Consider the following 20,969-nt stretch of genomic DNA (forward strand, 5'->3'; position numbering starts at 1 on the left):
AGTGTGTTAGAAGGTCATTAAGATGTGTTTTGATTAGTTAAGGACCATCAACACAAACACACGCACACACACACACACACACACACACACACACACACACACACACACACACACAAATGTCCATCTCTAACCTGTTGGAGAAAGTAAAGCCATGATCAAACAGAAGCTGCATTGGAATTTGCATCCGATAATAGTTGGATGAGAAGCACTGGGAAGTGACACCACTACACCAGCAAGGCAAGCAGCCAACAGGATTGTCTGCAGACAGGTGGTAATAACCAGGTCGACAAGATTCACACTGAGTTCCTATTACATGGGCCTGTGGAAGAAAAATGAAACAGTGCCATGAAGTAACATATTTTTTTTAACCATCTATTTATTTTTTGCATAGGAGGCAGCAACAAAAGAGTAACAAAATATATGATAAAAAGGCCCACTGAGGTGTCAGTCAACTAGGAACATATATGGAAGTCATAGTGAAATTTAGAATGTTTTTAGCAGCATGAATATAACAATATATCATACAACTGCATATCATACTATCATAACACAAAATTCTAATAATATCAATGCCAAAGTGGGTAAAATTAGCCATTGAGAACCAAATATGGCAAACTGCAACTAGAGAGAGAGAGAGAGAGAGAGAGAGAGAGAGAGAGAGAGAGAGAGAGAGAGAGAGAGAGAGAGAGAGAGAGAGAGAGAGAGAGAGAGAGAACCAAAGCATAATAAACAGATACAGAAGGTAATGTACCTTGCACTGGCAGCGGTTTCCATCACAAGACAGGTTGCCCCGAGGATCACAGATGCATTCGCTTCCACTATCAGTGCGATAGCAGGTGTCACCATACAGAGTGTAGCCTGGGGCACAGAGCTCACAATGGTTGCCAGCTGTGTTGTTCTTGCAGTTCTGAAGTGGAAAATACAAATATCAATGGCAACTTTGGATATCATGAGATTTTTTTAACCAGTCATCATTATGAAAAAATGTACTTAAATAATAACAATAGTAATAAATAAAAATAAATAAATAAATAAAAGAGTAAATAAATATATATAAAAATGTTTTTGAAATTAATAAGATGATAGTAGAGGTTTATCAGGAATTATTTGTGGTGATTTGATGCTCAAAAGCATAGTGAAGACAGAAGCTCACAAAGCAAGCAGATCAAGGGAACTCACAAAGCAAACACCAGTGTCAGGATCACATTCAGTTGAGTGGCCGCTGCAGTCACAAGGAACACAAGTTCCCAGGTGGACTCCTGATGTAGAGCGTGTGTAGCCAATGGCGCAGTCCTCACATGATGTTCCCTGATATTCTCGAGGGCACTCACACATTTCTACAGCATAAGCTCTCTCTTGACCAGTGTTACGAGCCTCAGCATAGTCCAGAGTGACATCCTTCAGCCTGAAGGATAAAAGGTTAATGTCATTGTTTGTGACTTACATAATGATTCTTATAGAGATGTGACAAGCATTGTCTTGCACTACCACCACTAAACTTCTTATGATATGCATGATAAGATACTGAGGAACTTACATTCAGCATTTTAGTTATCCATAATATAGATTTGAAACTTTATGGCTGAAATTGATGGATCCAAAATTGGTTATCATTATTCAAGCACAGGAAGAAGAGAGACCATCATCACATATTTCAAAAGACTGCTGGTGGTTATAAATACCTTCATAATATGTACTCCTATTTATCCACTTACCCAACCTCCTCTGTGGCAGTAGTGTAGGTGGCTTTGATATAGATGTACTCCAAGTCTGCCAACGCCATCATCAAGTGTTCTCGGTTCACCTCTTGCCCATTCTGCCTCTGCCAATACTGCTCATACAGAGGCACACTGACAGTCTCTTGACGTGCTGCCGAGAGGGGACGCTGGCCCTGCCTAAAGTGTCGCAGCAAAATGTCGTTGCCCTGGAATAAAAATAGACTCAATTCTTCTGTTTTTAATGGAGATTTTCTATAGTCTTGGATGTTTTATCTATTCACTTTTTTTTTTTTGGTTCTTTTTGGGGAATGGGTTATTATAACACTACATCTGTTCTTTCTCATTTTATGTTTTCATTACAAGTATACTGATCAGTAAAGGAACTCACAAAGATTTCCACATCATAGGCACTGTTGATGGAGCTCTGGCCTCCAGGTGCTGGCACAAAGCGCAATGTGTATGTTAGGTTGCCACCATATGATGTCACCTTGTCACCAAGGAATCGCTGTGGCAACTTCCAGTAGTAAACCTGAATAAGTTAACAAAGTTTGTGAGTTTAAAAGTTAGAATTCAACTGGAGCAAAAGATTCCATATGTATCTTGTATACTAACATTTGCAAGACTTTGAAGTAGACATCACATTCTCCACTGGCTATTATTTTCTATCTATATTTTCTGTAAAAAGAAAATTTTCACCAACAAGAAAATTAGGTGATTCTATCAATAATTTTTACATGGGTGTGAATAATGGTCATAAAATACCATGCAAATTGTTTTGTTATCTCCTCTAAATATATATCAGAAGCTCTATAAGGTAAACATATATTATATATTATTTTACATATATTATTTTACATATAGAACATCGCTATTGAATATACATTTGATACTTCAAGTGGTGGTTATAACAGACCATGTGCACTATTCCTCACCTTCTGCCCATATCTTGAGAAGTCTCGGAACACAAGCTCCTGGCGGTTGGAGTCCACAAACAGGTCATCTCGGACAAAGTTTTGTAAGTACTCGTCGACAATCTCAAACCCTTGCCGGTCATTGGTGAAATAAGTATATTCCTGTAAAAAATACATATCTCATCTTGTAGTATCCCATAATTAAAATTTTTATAGACAAATATATTTCATAAATCTATGTCTCTTATCAGTGTTTTTAGCAAATGACAGATGAATAAAATGTCATTAAGTGTTAGTCAGTAACACATCTAACTTCAAGAGTAAAATGGATACTAGTAACACATGAACTCTATTGAAATCCTCTGTAATATAATCAAATACACACACCCACAGACACACAGACACACACACACACACACACACACACACACACACACACACACACACACACACACACACCTGCTGCCTGTAGAGATTTGAAGAGGAGCAAGAGGAGGTGATGCCCATGCAGAAGCAAGGGATGCAGCCTTCTTTGTTCCTCTCACTAAGGTAGAATGAGTTCTCCTTGCATTGATCACATCGAGGTCCAGTTACAAATTCCTGAGAGGCATAAATTTATTCAGAACTAAACACTAACAACTGAAAGAAATAAAGTTTTTACATACAAGATTATTCGTATATTTTCATGTAAGTGGATACAGTGACATAGCTTTGCATTTTGAGTTAATTTAAAGCATTAAATATGTGCTTTCTATGTATGGAGTAAAGAGTGGAAGAATAACCTTACTGTTTGTAAATTGCATAATCAAATGAAGTGAATAAAGTGAGAAGCAAGATGAAAGAGAGGAGAGGAGTGTGTGATGGATACAGTTGTATGTAGTTGTGGTTGTGGGATTTATACTTACCAAAACGAATGTTCCATGTTTGGGAGAAATGAAAAGAAGTTTGAAGGTTAAGTTAGAGATAGAATGGTATCAAATCACAGCTGAGATGGATGAATAGATAAAAGTGACTGGTAGAAATATTCACAACTCTAGCAGTCTCAATAATCAAATAATTACAAAACTTTACAGGTTTTTATATTCATAGTGTTTTAAGTTTACATTGTGAGAAATGTCAACTGAAATATTTCCAAAGAAAAATAATTGGATTAAAAATTAAAGAATGGACTATAGTGCCCTCCCTACCTTGCACTGACAGTTGCCATATATAGGATTTGCTTCAATGCTGCCTGCTGGGTCACATTGGCCAGCTGCTCAACCATACCATATTGAAAACAAATAAGATTGTATTAAGAAGAACTAGGGAAAAATTTCTGACTATTTGGGATAAGAAGATTAGTGTACTATGAAAATAAGGTATTTCCTATACAATGATGTAGGTAAAAGGATATTGGCTAAAAAAAAAAAAAGTTTCACAATCATCATAAAAGAGAACAAACAGGAACTGCTACATAGTTATGGTGAAAAGAGAGGCATCATTACATGATCTCATCACTATATATCTCTGGTGAAAATTCTAAATTATTCTAAATAAAAAAATATGTGATTTCTTTTTAAGAAAAGTTTGATGACATAGAAATCAAATTAAAAAACACACCTAAACTTGCTACAGAACTGTTTGTAAAGAAGCTACTACGAATTATCTCAATGTGTAAAAAAATTCCTAGCAATCACCTGTGGAGCACAAATATATGTATCATCATTCACCAAGATACCCATACATTAAAGTTTTGACACAAAAAAGTTTACAATGAAACGCTCATAAGTACACATACAAAGATGTGCACACACACACACACACACACATATACACACACACACACACACACACACACACACACACACACCCCAGTTGACTGATAATATACACTAGGCAAAACAACTATTGAATCACACTGCTTGTAGAATATACAAGTAAACAAAAAGTGCTACATTAATTGATCTCTTGAATAACAATTTAACACACACAATGAAGCTTATTTGCAGTTAGAATAAAAGTGAAAGACGTTTTGTTGGAAAAGTGTGTCCTAATATCTTGTAAAAAGCAAATGACACATTTTGAACAATAGAACTTTTCAACCAACGTCATAAACAGACACCTGAGTTTATCTACAACCCTGGCATTGTTATGTAGAATTTATTCCAATTAAACTACAAGGGAGAATGAACATTTTCTTAAGATGAAGAGTTTGGTTTCTAAGATCCCTTGCAATAGCCACAGCAAGAAGTGGAAACAACCATAAATACAATTCCTCGACCATCAATAGCAAACTTACAGCAGAATCTCTCGTCTGACCCATCGCCACAGTCCCAATATCCATTACACACATGCTGAGACTCAATGCAATATCCATCATGGCAGCGGAAGAAGTATGGAGCCACGCAGCAACCGGCCCTCTCTCCCTCATCACTCTCGTCTCGGCAATCAGGTCGGCCATCACAGAGCCGCCGCCGGTCGACACAGGAATGGTCACCACATTGGAATTGATTTTCAGCACAAACTGTGCAATAGTATTCATCGCTCCCATCCCGGCAGTCAGTGTACCCGTTGCAGACAAGTCGGATGTCAATACAGTTCCCATTGCCACAAGTGAACTCAAGATTCTGGTCACAGTTTTGCCAACAGGTGGGAGGCTCATCACTCAAATCTCGGCAGTCTGGCTGGCCGTCACACACAGCACTCTTTGCTATGCAAGTGCCATCACCACACTTGTGCATGGTGTTAGGGTCGCATCCACACCAGCGTGGTTCATCACTTCTATCCCTGCAGTCTGGATTCCCATCACACACTCGGTAGATATCAATGCATGTTCCGTCCCCACAGGTGTGGTATCTCTGTGGGTCACAGGGACATTGGTACTCATCAGATTTATCTCTGCAGTCAACCCGGCCATTGCATCGCACACTGATATCCAAGCAAGTGCCATCATTGCAGCGGAAGTTAAAGGCAGAGTCACATGTGCAGTTGCAGTAACGTTCATCCGAGTTGTCTGGGCAGTCATAGAAGCCATCACAGTGACGTCTGCGGTCTATACACTGTCGAGACGGATCGGCACATGTCCACTGATGGATGTGATCACAAGGCAACTCATCTATTGTGTTGGAGTGAAGCACAAAAACACAGATATTAGTAAGCATGCCACACTCTATTTTACCTTTGCAAATGAAAGACTTCTAATGTAAGCTACTTATTCATGCAACATTGTCACAAGCATTTTGTTTATTCATAAAGTAAAAATCAGTCATGCAAGTAGCAAGATTAATATATTTCCATGCATTTGGGGAGTTAGTTGGTTACTGTACGCCTTTTAAGGAATTCATGGAATGCAATATGACTAAGAAAAACAGAGTTAGGGTAGTTCTGTCATGACAGCATTTCTCTACCTGCTGAAATTTTAAAGTTACATCCACCTCAATAAAATAAAATATTTATTTGACTTCAGTAATGTTTCTTACTAATATGTAATTCTATTCTCTCTTCTTAATGCATTAATGCATAAGGTAACCAAAGTTACCTTTTGTCTTTCATCCTCTTCATATAAACTTTTAAACAGGCTACCTATCTTCCTTCATTCTGTCTGTCTCCTTGATGAAAAGACAATATATTTGAATGAACTCAATTAAAAAAATCAGTTTGTATAATTTATGATCACATGTAGGTATCATGAAAATGACAATCAAAGCTAACTACAGTCAGTGAGATTCCCAATTAGAACTGCTGACATGACTGTTACAATACACAAATTAGTAATTTGCTCCTTCTCAGTCTGAAAAAATCTGACTTTCCTTGGTAGCATATTTTCAGATTACTAGAAACACTTTGTCCTTCTTTTATGAACTTGCTTTGCTTTATTTATTTTCCTGATTTGATTAAAGCAAGCTCTTAACATAGTCTGCCACTTAAATGCTGCTCTTGTTTGGTGGATAATTAGAAGCCCTACAGACCATGATGTCATAGCTTCTAGTGCTCTGACATTTATAGAAATTTATATGCCCCTCTCTTTCTTCTGAAGTCTCAGAGAAAAACAATGTACAGTGAAACATGAAATTCAATCGTTTGTCATTGTAAAAAGTAAATCCTTATCTTGGAAATGTAAACATAAAAGCTCCTTTGTCTCACTAATCACTTTACCTCTCAAGAGCAAAGAACTTAATAATCCTAACATTTAAATATATTGTTTTGCTCTTATTCCAATAGCTGAGACCTGCACCCTCACTCCTCTTTCAACACACCTAGGCAGTTTTCTGGCCGTTCATCACTGGCATCATTGCAGTCTGGGTGACCGTCACATATCCACTCAAAGTGGACACAGCGTCTGTCATCACACCTATGCCCACTATTGAAGCAGACTGTGGCAAAAAGAAGAGAGAGAGAGAGAGAGAGAGAGAGAGAGAGAGAGAGAGAGAGAGAGAGAGAGAGAGAGAGAGAGAGAGAGAGAGAGAGAGAGAGAGAGAGAGAGAGAGAGAGAGAGAGAGAGAGAGAGAGAGAGAGAGAGAGAGAGAGAGCAAAAAAAGACAAGAATGAAAGGTTGATTAGTGGTTTTAATAGGCCATTATAATAAAGGAAAAAGGAGAAAGGGAAGGACGATGGTAAGCGACAGGCAGTTTTACTTCACTATTCATGCTATGACTACTTAATGTGATTAGTTCAGAGGTTTAGCAAAAATCTATAAATAAACATACTTTATGCTTTTTGTTATCTATTGAAGCTAAAATGCTTTACAGTAGTATTCCAATGCAGAGTTAATCATGTACTTTTGCATTAAGTAGTGGTGTACAAAAAAATTCAGTGGATTTCATGTCCATATCAATTAAGAATTACTGTAAGGACTTTTGAACTGCTTTATATTAAGATCTCCACAAAGACCAATAAAGACTGGTAATGAGATCGATAGATATAATCACATCACTGTTTTTTGTAGAATACAGTGTCATTACTTAGGCCAACTGTACATGATTAGCAAGTCCCAGGATGCCAGAAAATACAATGGATGATGCACATTGAATACTTGTAATATTCAGGATACATAACTTCATAAACACAAAACACAAAAACACAAATAAGTATCAAAATAAGAGAGAGAGAGAGAGAGAGAGAGAGAGAGAGAGAGAGAGAGAGAGAGAGAGAGAGAGAGAGAGAGAGAGAGAGAGAGAGAGAGAGAGAGAGAGAGAGAGAGAGAGAGAGAGAGAGAGAGAGAGAGAGAGAGAGAGAGAGAGAGAGAGAGAGAGAGAGAGAGAGAGAGGAGAGGGAATGGAGGAGATGATATGATGGAGTAGTAGTAAGAGGGAAGATATGCACAGAGGAGAGGTTAGGTGGTCCTTTTATCCTACTAATGCTAGGGAGGGAATGTAGCAGGGAGCAGGAGGTAATGCTGAGTTACTGGTTGTGTCTGCCTTACCATCACAATCACTCTCATCCTCAAACTGAGAGCAGTCCTTTATACCATCACATCGCCGGGACCAAGGGTGTTGCGACCCATCCAAGCAGGTGAAGGTAGTCATGCAGGTGACAGGCGCTTTAGGAGAGTCAAATTGTCAGTTAAGAATGCAATATTACTAGCTATGATGGAAGCTCATGCTTGGTGGTGTTGAGTGTTAGGTGTTATTCCTGTTGTTACACTGCTTATGCATCTTCAGAAAACACTGTACTTCATAAACTATAAAAAAAAATTACTGCAGTGTATAAAAGTTATTCATTGAGGTTCATTCTTTCAGATTCCTTTTTATTGCTAATGTTAAGTGTGGATTTAATTAAATAATGGGAACACTTAAACTATTGTGGAATTTCCTGAACGGTTACACAAACAAGAGGAGAAATAAGGCAAATCAAACCATAGATGAGTCAAAACTACCAAAACAGCTTGCCCAACACTGTTAATTTCCCCAACTTATCACTGCCTCTTGTAATTTGTGCTCTTTCTCTTTACTTTGTGACAATAAATATAATTCAACAGATGCATAAGATTAGGAGTGCAAAAAGTGGAAATAATTTTTATCTAATCCTCAAAAAACAGCACCAAGAGCACTCAAGAAACATTCAAACTTCCTCTAGCAATCTATAGTCATAACACTAGTACCCAAAGAATGATATGCACAAGAAAGTTAAGACTTCAAGCAAGATCCTTCATTCCCTTTGCTTATGGTAGCACAAAAGGAAAGAAGGTAGATCATCTAAATATTACTTAAAGCTCTTATAGTGTTTAAACTTACATACACACTCCTTGAAACCAAAGCACAATGCAAATGACTGGATGTGGTAAAATATGCTGTGATTGATTAATTGCTATTCAAGGTCTTTCCATAAAATAATAAGCCAGAAATACTGTAAATAAGAGAGTAAAAAAATGTAAGTCACATGCAACTGATGCAATTAACAAAACAATAAAATGAGCGCCTTAAATTCCTTCACCAGTCTAGAGTGCATGCATGAATACATGTGTGAACATTAACACACACACACACACACACAACCAGACATAGCTGCAAACTTAAGATAAAGCAGTTGGTTGATAGTGATGCCAAAACTGAAGAGCAACAAAAGTTTCTGTTGACTGTCCTCTACCATAAGTAGTGATGCAAGTGGTGGTGATGGTGATCCAAGACTCGTGGGTGAGTCTGCTTGAAGTAGACTAAAGATTCTTGCTTTTCTTTTATCGTCATTACCAGAGTCACTTTCCACTGTGGTCATTGATGACAAGAGTAGGAACCAAGACTCAAGGAAAACGATAAGTGGAGGTCATAACACAACAGAACCATTTCTAGTTTTCTTTGAGTACTTATGAAATACATATAGTTCCTTTTTGTCTGATTTCTTTATCTTTCCATTATTGTAGCTTCACAAATATAATACAAAAGTTCTGTTTACTTTCCTTTCACAGAAGTTAAAGTCTTGCACAGCTAGAGGACTCAATGCAGCACAACACATTCTTCCACTTTCTTGACTGGTGACACACAATTCAGTCTTCATTTCTGCACAGATCTTTTATGCTACTGCACTTACACATATTCCTTTTTCATTTGCTTTGTTTATCTAAGGATTCTTATAACCCACAGGTCAAACATAAATTAAAAGAACAGACAATTTTAGTTTTTCTCTCAGCACCAAAAACAAAATCCAAAACCACATCATCTTTCATTCTATTTCAATTATACAATCTAATGCTTTCTCTTTACATTACTGAACTGTCTGTATTTTTACAGCCTCCTTCACTGCTAAGAATGAAATACTTTAATTTTATGTTTTTTTTCTTTTCTTTTCACTTTTCTAATAACTCTCATTCATGATGACAATATCAGATTCATGTAATAAACAAAGTTCATTTGAAATTTCTATTTTTTTCCTTAATAAGAATTTAGCATACTTAACTATTTTGAATTTATGTAGCAATTCTATATTACAAGAAGTGTCACTTGCAGTCTTACCTGGCTTGCAGTAGTCTCCTGGCAGTGATGGGTTGCCTTCATAACCGCTGGCACAGTCCTGGCATCGACGGCCGCTGTAACCCTGCTGGCAGTTACAGGTCACCTGGCCATCACTATCCACATAACAAGAGGAGCTGAACCTGCAGGTAGTGAGAGAATGTTGATTACAAGGAACAATAAAATATTGAAAGTGTAAATATATATGAGGAGAGGATGTAGTATGCAAGGCTTTAAACCATAAAATACACATCTCACTTATTAACTGCAAAACAAAGGCAAGCTCCCTTGAACTTATTGTGGCAATTATGGCAGACCTGGCAAATTACTGGAGCAATCAACTGCTGCTGTTCTTGCAGATACTTGGCAGAACTTTTTTTTTTATGCAGGAGAGAAGGCCAGCCAAGAGCAACAAAACATAAAAAAATAGGCCCACTTGAGTGCTGATTCTCTAAAAGTGAAGTTAGCCAAAATTAGGGAGAAAATGTCTTGATACCTCCCTCTTAAAAGAAGTCAAGTCGTAGGAAGATGGGAATACAGAAGCAGGTAGGGAGTTCCAGAGTTTACCATGTCGGTTATCTTCTCTAAAGGCCCACGAGTACCACGAGTTGTGGTTACAAGAGGAAGAAGACCAGCTAATCGTTCCAGTAGTTCATTGTCTGTGTGTTCCTCTCATGGAGGCATAACTCATTATACCTCTATGGCAACCAAAAGATAAATTTAATGGAGCACCAAGGCATCAAATTGAAGGAAGAAGAATATAGAAAGATGCATTTTAGAGTACAGCCCTTGTTACTCACTGGTTGCTGGGACTGGCAAGAGGACAGGGACAGGGTTGACAGGAGATGCCATTGCCAGGGTCACCATACTCATTGGGTCCACATTCTAAGTCATATACACAGCGTCCCAGCCAAGGCCCTTCCTTCACTCTACTGTAATTTGGCGCACAGTTCTGTAATGAGGTTTTAGATTGTTTTCATATTCTCTTTACCACTTTGCTGCAAGTATTAATCTCTTAAGTCTCTTCTTTTACTCCTTAAACCTTGATGCAATGAAGGATGGATCACTAAATCAGAAAATTCACTATATCTCAAAAGTTATTAAGATACATATATCAAATGAATGCAGCTCATCATTTAACGGAAGTTGCACATTATATTCACACACACTAATAACAGTTATTTATCTTGTATTGTACATTAGAGTAATGTCTTCATTTAAATGTAGAAAAGGATTTGTACAGGAAAATGTTGCATGGAATGATATTGAAATAAATGTCTTGAAATTGATAACTTGTTTATTTTTATTTTCCTGCTACTCAATATATAAATATATTGTAAATAAGGTAGATTGTTTGCTATAGTGTTAGATAATCTGATAGGCTGCATATTTTAGTAGTAAATGAACCAGTGTTTGCTATTTTAATAGACATATACTATAATAGCACCAAATGCAGTCCCACACCCACCAAAAATCATACAAACTTTTAACAACTTTCTTTTGTAAGACTTAGGCACATGGCTCCTCACCTGGCAAGATATTCCAGTGTAGCCCGGTGGGCAAGTACATTGCTCCACCAGTCCTGCCTGACCTTGATCATTTCTGGAGATCTCAGCTGTATCCATTTGGACATTGGACAGTGTAGTGTTGATGAAGTCACCATTAGTATATTGTGCTCTGAAAGATGAAGAGAAGCCAGCTTCTGTATCAATATGAACATCAATAGATTTCTCTTTCTATTTACAAACACAATTTTTTTTCTATCTGTTTAAGAATCTAATCACAGTACTTGATTTCAATATAACTAAACAAGCTAGACATCAATGAGCAGTATTAGGGTAAGAGGAAAGCTTCTTTCATAGCTGTCCTCTTCAATAAACTGCAAATTCTTCTTCATAGAAATTTGATTTCACTTGTGGATTGAGTTTGCAAAATATCTCCCAAAAATTGGAGGCTGACCACACCATCTAGTTCAATAAGTATTTTTTCTTAAAGTATATAATTCAATGCCTCTACATGCTGTTGAATACATTTATCATAATATAAGTGAGCAGTGATAAAAAAAATTTGGAACAAGTTTCTTATCATATGATACTTATCACAATTTATAGAAATTTACTTTTGTGTTTTTGAAAACACCCCTGGATTTTAAAGTAGTACATGATATGTAGCCTGGCTCTGAGAGTAATAGAGGAAAAGGGAAGCCAATCAGGAACAACCTTATTATTGGGATAGAGCCTAAGACCTCTGTTTGAGTGGATCCATTAGAAAATAAAAATATACACACACACACACACACACACACACACACAAAGAAACAATGGATCGAGTTCCTTGAAGACAACAAATTAATATCAAATAGCCAATTTGGTTTTAGAAAAAGATGGTCGTGTGTAACTAATTTACTGAGTTTCTACTCTAGAATAGTTGATAGAGTACAAGAGAGAGAGGGATGGGTTGACTGTATTTATTTGGATTTAAAAAAGGCGTTTGACAAAGTGCCACATGCAAGATTACTGTGGAAGTTAGAGGAGAAGGGTGGTTTAAAAGGAAGCACATTGAGATGGATGGAAAATTATTTGATGGGGAGAGAAATAAGGATGGTAGTTAAAGATATGAAGTCCAAGTGGAGTGCCGCAGGGGTCAGTATTAGCTACAATACTTTTCCTCATATATATAAATGACAAGCCAGAAGGAGTGAACAGCTACATAAATCTGTTTGTGGATGATACAAAACTGTGCAGAGTTATAAAGCAAAAGTAGGATTGTGAAATACTGCAGGAAGACCTAAATAAGATCTCGGAATGGAGTAAAAAGTAAGAAATGGAATTCAATGTGGACAAAAGCCATGTCATGGAAATGGGAAAGAGTGAAAGACGATCCATGGGAATCTATAAGATGGGAGATGGAGTAGAACTGGAGAAAGTAAAAAAGGAAAAGGACTTAGGAGTGACAATGGAAGAAAACAATCAACCGGTAAGCCATATTGATAGAATTTTCAGAGAGACATATAATTTGTTAAGGAATATTGGATTAGCATTTCACTACATGGACAAAGAAATGATGAAGAAATTGATAAGTACTATAATAAGACCCAGATTGGAATATGCAGGAGTAGTGTGGACCCCTCATAAAAAGAAACACATAAGGAAGTTGGAGAGACTACAAAAAATATGGCTACAAGAATGGTTCCAGAATTTGGAGGGATGACATATGAGGAGAGACTAAAGGCTATGGATCTACCAACCCTGGAACAGAGAAGGGAGAGAGGGGATCTGATACAAGTTTATAAATTGATCAATGGAATGGACTAAGTGGATAATGAGAAACTGATCCTGAGAGAAGAATATGACATTTGAAGCACAAGATCGCATAGTAAAAAGATGAGAAAGGGAAGATGTTTGAGAGATGTTAAAAAATATAGTTTCCCACAAAGATGTGTTGAGACGTGGAACAGTTTGAGTGAAGAAGTGGTATCAGCAACGAGTGTGCATAGTTTTAAAGAAAAATTGGATAAGTGTAGATATGGAAATGGGGCCACACAAGTATAAAGCCCAGGCCCTGTAAAACTACAACTAGGTAAATACAACTAGGTAAATACACACACAGAAAACACACAAAAACACACACCTGATAAGCAGTAAGTCCATATTTTCCAGGACCATCATGATATCCTCCCTGGAGGCAGGCTGTTCCACCGCGATTCGTCCACCCCACTGAACCACACGCTTGAACCAATGGCCGTAGAAGAATCGCACATCTATCCAGTTTTCAATGTTTTCTTCGAAGCTTCCATCATGAACATGCATTAGAGTTAAGCCATTTCCCTAAGAAGAATGCATAACAATGTCAATATATAAATAGTAGCAACACACACACACTCATACACACACACACACACACGCCCGGTAGCTCAGTGGTTAGAGCGCTGGCTTCACAAGCCAGAGGACCAGGGTTCGATTCCCCGGCCAGGTGGAGATATTTGGGTGTGTCTCCTTTCACGTGTAGTCCCTGTTCACCTAGCAGTGAGTAGGTACGGGATGTAAATCAAGGAGTTGTGACCTTGTTGTCCCGGTGTGTGGTGTGTGCCTGGTCTCAGGCCTATCCGAAGATTGGAAATAATGAGCTCTGAGCTCGTTCCGTACGGTAACATCTGGCTGTCTCATCAGAGACTGCAGCAGATCAAACAGTGAAAAACACACACACACACACACACACACACACACACACATAAATATACCTATATATACACTGAATTATCAATCTAGCATAATGAAATGTAATTCTATATGTCTGAATTGTGAACATTAATAATACACCATTAACTATGTGGAATTGTTATGAAAAAAGACAGGAAAATCTTTTGAAAATACAAGACCAGTTTAAATCTTATACATATTTCTAATGCATCAAACTATAAATATATAAAATATATCTAGCTAATACATTTAAAAAGTGGTACAATAAAAAATATATACAAAATCTAAACAACATGAATAATGTTACTTTAAAGGACTAGACATTACAAGCTTGACTCAATCTTGTAACATGTATAAGTAGATAAAAATAAACAGAAGTTATCACACACACACACACACACACACACACACACACACACACACACACACACACACACACACATTTTGCTTGCTCTATTATGATGATAATGACATGCATCTTCTTCAGTCAGCTTTTGCTATAAACATAACCAGCTTGCACTTACCCTAATAATGACATCAGGATGGCTGGTAGTTTGGCTTGCCCCAAATTGAGAGTATGTAATCCTATAGCGGAGATAACCACCAAAGGAGGCAAGCTGCTCATTCTTGTGAGAGTCAGGAAGGGAGAAGTACACCGCCAAGTCCCTTGGTCCCCTTAGCTTGGAACGATCTACATTGAGCTGCCGGTGAAAGTTGATCAGATGATTAATTAGTGAATAATTGATAATATGAAATTTAATTATGGAATAATCAATAACATAAAATAATTATCATGATAATCTATTGTCATTACCTATGTTGCCATTACCATGGGAATCATTCTATTGTTCTCAATTCAACCAGCAGTATCACTGACATCTCCATCAATGTTTTCCTCATTATCTTGTATTTATTTTCCAGCTTTCATGAATTTTTATTTTCACCTGCAACCTTCATTATTCTTACATCAACTTTCATTACTTTACTGGTGACTATCATCCACTTCATGTGAGTTGGAAATTGTAAGTTATGAAAACAGAGAAAATTTACAGCCAATGTTTTCAGCTTATTTTTGCAAAAAAATAAGACTTTCTTTTCCTTTTTCATGAGTTACTACACATGGCAGAATGCATTATAACTCTAGTTAGCAGGATATTAGTGGCATGGGATAAGGTTACTCACCACAACCCTGTCTGAATACTGAGTCGTGGATCTGTTGTTAGCAAGGTGCTGGGAGGACAGAGGGTAATCATTATCTCGAACCACATAATTGCCCTGGTTCTGATCTTGGTTTGCCCCAACAAGAGTAAATGAGTTACCATTGGGTGGTGGTAGCTGTAAGGGAAAGATAAGAGTACATCAGTCTAAGCTACGATATACAGGTAAATCCTCACATTATTTTGTAGGTGAATGGAGTCAAACTTTATTGCTTTACTATTATTTCAGAAAATCTAATTATTTGTTGTTGGAATCTTAGAAAATAACTAAGAGATGCCTACATGTGACTCCCTCTCCAAGAAATTGCATTACACTCATTAAATCATTCAAGTATCTTTTCTCTTTATGATTTTTTCCAATTTCAGGCCACATCATTTTCATCTCCACAGAAGGCTACATGTATATTAAGATGGGGAATGTATACCAATGCATAACAGCAGTGATTCTAAGAAATTTCACTGGTGCTGCTGGTTTATGTCTGTGTACACACCTGTGTGATGAACATGTCACTGGAGTAACAATCATTGGTGATACCGAAACAGAAACAGCTCAAGCAGTCCTCCTGAGTGAGAGCAAGACTGTTGAATGAAGGTGGCTGACACTGGGTGGCAGGAATTCCCTTTACAACAACAATAGCATCAGGTGTGGCAAACACAGATCCTTTGCCATTAATTGCCTCACAGGAGTAGGCTCCTTGATCTGTAGGCTGGGCATTTGGACAGACTAGCACCCCATATCCACTTTCACTGGTGGAAGAGAAACATATATTTTGGTAAACCAGTTGATTAAGGATTGTGGAAAATGATCTTGTAGAGTTAATACATCAGATACCTTTCTACATTACCTACATACAGATTTATACACTGTCACTATATGAAATGGATGAGATAAAAACATATACAAAAAAAAGCAATATGACAAGACCCAATCTCTGACAAAGTACAACACTGTACATGTTAAGGAATTAAAAAGAAAATAACATTCATTTATATTCTCCAAATCAACAACCCACCTGGTCATTTGACACTTGGCTGGAACATGACCCCAGTTCAGCCTCCAGATCACAATGGGGGTCGGTACTCCCTCGACTCGACAAGAGATGTTGAAGGTCTCACCCACCCGAACCATCACATTGCGTGGTGGTGGCTCCTTCACCTCAGGTTTACGACATCCATCTTCATCAGACAAGTCCCTGCAGTCATTATCTCCATCACAGTGGAAGGACTTGGGGATGCATTGATTTCCTGACCGGCACATGAACTCATTGTTGTGGCAGGAAGCATCTGTGGAAAAGTTGGAAGATGATTTATTTGAACATCTCTCAAATGCAAAATATAACTTCATACTAATACAATAGATTTCCATGTACATATGTGCATGCCTTCATGCTTCTACGAGAAAAGATTAAAAAGCAACGTAATTAGGTGATCTAAAAATTTTCTTTAGTTATTTAACTTCTCACCTTGATATTATTCCCTTACTTAAAAAAATATATATATTGACACACACACACACACAGAGAGAGAGAGAGAGAGAGAGAGAGAGAGAGAGAGAGAGAGAGAGAGAGAGAGAGAGAGAGAGAGAGAGAGAGAGAGAGAGAGAGAGAGAGAGAAATGCATATAATTCTACAAGTATGATTTTACAAGAGGTGTAATGGAAATCATATAAAATAAAGTAATAAAATAATGACTAAATAGATTAAACAAATTAATAAAATATAAATCCCTCAGAATACCTGGATCACTGACGCCACAGTACTTCTCATCTGAGTTGTCCTCGCAGTCGTTGTCTGTGTCACATAGCCATGTCTTGAGCACACACTTCTGGTTGTCACATTGGAACTCATTTGGTTCACACCGTCCTGGGGAGGGAAAAATAATACCAAATTACACACATAAAACCATAATAACACAACAAATTTGTTAACAGTTTACATTAAAAGATGCATTTTCTGCAGTTTTCTTTTTATAAAGTATTCATATTAATCCCACAATGATGATCAAGATCATAATGAGGAAGACAGAGAGATCTTCTTCATTACTTTTATTTTTCAGCTGTACAATGCAGCTATAAGACAATTTCTCAAACTGCAGCTAGAAATGAGAGCTACATGCTAGAGAGAAGGCAATAAATGGCACGCACCACAACGGTCTTCATCTGAGGAGTCCTTGCAGTCTGGCTTTCCATCACACACTAGAGTCCTGTTGATGCACTCACCACTTCTGCAGGTTGCCTCTAATACCGAGCATACTACAGGAGGAGATGCCGTAATCACCTCATCTGCAAGAGAATAAACAAATTGAAATAACCTGCCATGAAAACTTGCAATTCACTTTTCTATTCACAAGCAGCTGCAGTTATTATTCCTCTCTTCCTAGTTTTTACCTTATCTGAAATCTTGTACCTTAGTTATTGTGTAATATATCAACAAGTATTGAAAACAACATTACAATAGACTTATTGGAAGGGGAAATTGCAGAATCGGGAAAAAAAAAGACTTAGTGGCGTACATATTCAAAAGGAGCACTTTAAAAAAGGTAAATAAGAATTACTTACAGTCCTTGGAGAGAAGTGAAAAAAGAAGGTACTCACCAGATAATTATCCCAAAAAAGTTAGCAATGAAAATGAAAACAAATGAAAGGAGAAAATGGAGTAGAAATATGTTCAATAGGTTATACAATATATGATGTGGATGAAAACTTCAATCTGCTTTTATATCAAATGTTATTGTATTTAGGATGATACCATTAGAATTGTTCACATAACTATCCATTTTCATCTTTTCCTTTCAGCCTACAGTTTCATATGAAAATTCAATATATGAAGAGAAAAAATAACAAATTAAATTAATGGTTTACAACATCAAATTATCTCTTAAACAATAACCTTATGAACAATTTCACCACTTTGAAGTCATCGTTAACTTATAATATTATCTTATTATTTCAAAGTCACCATTTAGTTGCAATTCTAGCAAATCTAAGTTCCTATTAAGTTTTACTGTAATCAAAGGAAAATCTATTAAAAATACACAACTACTTTGCAGTAATAACAATGGTGTAGATTGACACACACACACACACACACACACACACACACACACACACACACACACACACACACACACACACACACACACACACGAGACACAGTCAAGGATGGACGTAGGGTCGATGCTTCGTGCATCAGCTGATCCCACTACCTGTTGGTGTTGTGTTTACAGAGGCCTGGCCGAGTTGTGTGGCAATAGTTTCCAGGAATACAACGTATGGCAGCAGCATGAGTAAGGAAGAGTTTACACCTAAATGCAGGTATGAGACCAGGGAAGGAATGCAAGAAGAGGATAAATATGTTGATGAGGGAGAGGGGACATTTGGAAGTTTTGATATGGCAAGCACTGCCACATCAAGAGAGTATTAATGCTAGAAAGAAAATTGGATAAATGGATAAAGGAGAGTATGGGAATTAAAGAGAATGAAGAACAGGATAGAGTTTCAGAAGAACCTGAAAGGATAAAAAAAGTGGAAGAAAATTAAACAAGGCTAATAGCAGAAAACAAGGAATTGAAAAAGGAACTAGCCAAGTATAAGAAGCAGTTGGAAGAAGGACTCAGTAAAGTCAAAAAAGAAAAAGAGGATCTGAAAGATCTAGTAAATAAGGAAGAGGAGAGAGTACAGGACGTGATTAAGAAAGAAGTGCAGGCATGGAGAGTCCAAGATAAGAAAGACAAGGATACAGCTACATAAATCTGTTTGTGGACAATGCAAAACTGTGCAGAGTTATAAAGCAAACAGAGGATTGTGAAATGCTGCAGGAAGACCTAAATAAGATCTGGAAATGGAGTAAAAAGTGGGAGATGGAATTCAATGTGGATGAAAGCCATGTCATGGAAATGGGAAAGAGTGAAAGACGACCAGTGGGAATCTATAAGATGGGAGATGGAGTAGAACTGGAGAAAGTTAAAAAAAAGGAAAAGGACTTAGGAGTGACGATGGAAGAAAACAATCAACCAGTAAGCCATATTGATAGAATTTTCAGAGACATAATTTGCTAAAGAATATTGGATTAGCATTTCACTGCATGGAGAGACTAAAGGCTATGGATCTACCAACCCTGGAACAGAGAAGGGAGAGAGGGGATCTGATACAAGTTTATAAATTGATCAATGGAATGGATCAAGTGGATAATGAGAAACTGATCCTGAGGGAAGAATATGACATTCGAAGCACAAGATCACATACTAAAAAACTGAGGAAGGGAAGACATCTGAGAGATGTTAAAAAAATATAGTTTCCCGCAAAGATGTGTTGAGACTTAGTACAGTTTGAGGGAAGAAGTGGTGTCAGCAACGAGTGTGCATAGTTTTAAAGAAAAATTGGATGAGTGTAGATATGGAGACGGGGCCACACGAGCGTAAGGCCCAGGCCCTGTAAAACTACAACTAGGTAAATACAACTAGGTAAATACATAACAGGGTTTGGGTGGGGCTCATAGTGGCCTATCTCCATATATATATATATATTTATCCAACTTTTTCTTAAATGTACATAAATCTAAGGAAAAGTTGTACAAATATAGATATAGAAACAGGTCAATATGAGCCCTGCTTGAACCCCTGCTTGTAACACACACACACACACACACACACACACACACACACACACACACACACACACACACACACACTTGGATAAGTGTAGATATGGAGACGGAGTCACACGAGCATAAAACCCAGGGCCTATAAAACTACAACTAGGTAAATACACACACACACACACACACACACACACACACACACACACACACATTACAACTACTACACTTTTTGTATCCTTCCTGCAAGTTGTTAGTTAAGTTCTTTTTTCTTTCTTTCTTTCTTTCTTTTTTTTTTTTTTTACAAATTCTATTAGTCACCTGGACTTTTGCATCTACTAGGCATTTTCTTTACTTCATTGAAAATCATAGACAAATCCTTTAGTCCATGTACATTCATCACCTCCATCACTTTTTCTGGTGCAGCATCTCAGATAGTTATGTTCCTACAGAGAGAAGTTGTACTTTCATGTCTTTCAAACACCTCTCCTTCCTCAACTTTTTTTTGTCCTCTCAAATATCAAACTTCTCTTTGTCCCCCTTAATAATATAATTTTCTTATTGATCAAGTTATTCTATATCACTCCTCTGAAATGTTTTGTTCACTTACATACTTTTGATCTTACACTGCATTCATCAACCCTAATAATAATGCCATAACCTTAGCTAATAATGACATTAGAAATAAATTCTGGATAGATCTCACACAGTCACACTCTTGCACGCAAAACACTCTTCTCCACACGGCTACCTGAGGCAAGTGTGTATAACGGACGATAAATAAAGTGTCCTCTCAAAATGGCAGAGGAGGCTTCAACTTTGTCTGAGGGTTTCTGTGATTTTGCAGGTTTGGGCTGTGGGTATATGGTGGTGGAGCTTTGATGGACATGGGACAAGGATTTGAGGCC

At 37.4% G+C, this 20,969-nt stretch overlaps 1 protein-coding gene across 50 annotated transcripts in view; it reads right to left on the reverse strand.

Moving 5' to 3' along the window:
• Nucleotides 1-20,969, reverse strand: part of LOC123515503 (basement membrane-specific heparan sulfate proteoglycan core protein-like) — a 324,199-nt gene that overhangs the window by 63,465 nt on the left and 239,765 nt on the right. For 49 of the 50 annotated variants that reach the window (XM_045274121.1, XM_045274138.1, XM_045274127.1 and 46 more), the window contains 21 exons: nt 17,610-17,747; nt 17,203-17,328; nt 16,480-16,750; nt 15,958-16,213; nt 15,432-15,584; nt 14,774-14,950; nt 13,681-13,877; nt 11,580-11,727; nt 10,851-11,002; nt 10,054-10,193; nt 8,031-8,147; nt 6,865-6,981; nt 4,908-5,723; nt 3,817-3,881; nt 3,089-3,229; nt 2,651-2,791; nt 2,107-2,247; nt 1,716-1,924; nt 1,180-1,405; nt 752-907; nt 132-319 (listed from right to left, as the gene is read on the reverse strand). In XM_045274121.1, coding sequence (XP_045130056.1) covers nt 132-319; nt 752-907; nt 1,180-1,405; nt 1,716-1,924; nt 2,107-2,247; nt 2,651-2,791; nt 3,089-3,229; nt 3,817-3,881; nt 4,908-5,723; nt 6,865-6,981; nt 8,031-8,147; nt 10,054-10,193; nt 10,851-11,002; nt 11,580-11,727; nt 13,681-13,877; nt 14,774-14,950; nt 15,432-15,584; nt 15,958-16,213; nt 16,480-16,750; nt 17,203-17,328; nt 17,610-17,747 — 4,075 coding nt within the window. The remainder of the gene's footprint in view (nt 1-131; nt 320-751; nt 908-1,179; nt 1,406-1,715; nt 1,925-2,106; nt 2,248-2,650; nt 2,792-3,088; nt 3,230-3,816; nt 3,882-4,907; nt 5,724-6,864; nt 6,982-8,030; nt 8,148-10,053; nt 10,194-10,850; nt 11,003-11,579; nt 11,728-13,680; nt 13,878-14,773; nt 14,951-15,431; nt 15,585-15,957; nt 16,214-16,479; nt 16,751-17,202; nt 17,329-17,609; nt 17,748-20,969) is intronic. The other variant, XM_045274134.1, reaches the window with a different exon arrangement.

Source organism: Portunus trituberculatus, chromosome 39, assembly GCF_017591435.1.
Source record: "Portunus trituberculatus isolate SZX2019 chromosome 39, ASM1759143v1, whole genome shotgun sequence".
Lineage (NCBI taxonomy): Eukaryota > Metazoa > Arthropoda > Malacostraca > Decapoda > Portunidae > Portunus > Portunus trituberculatus.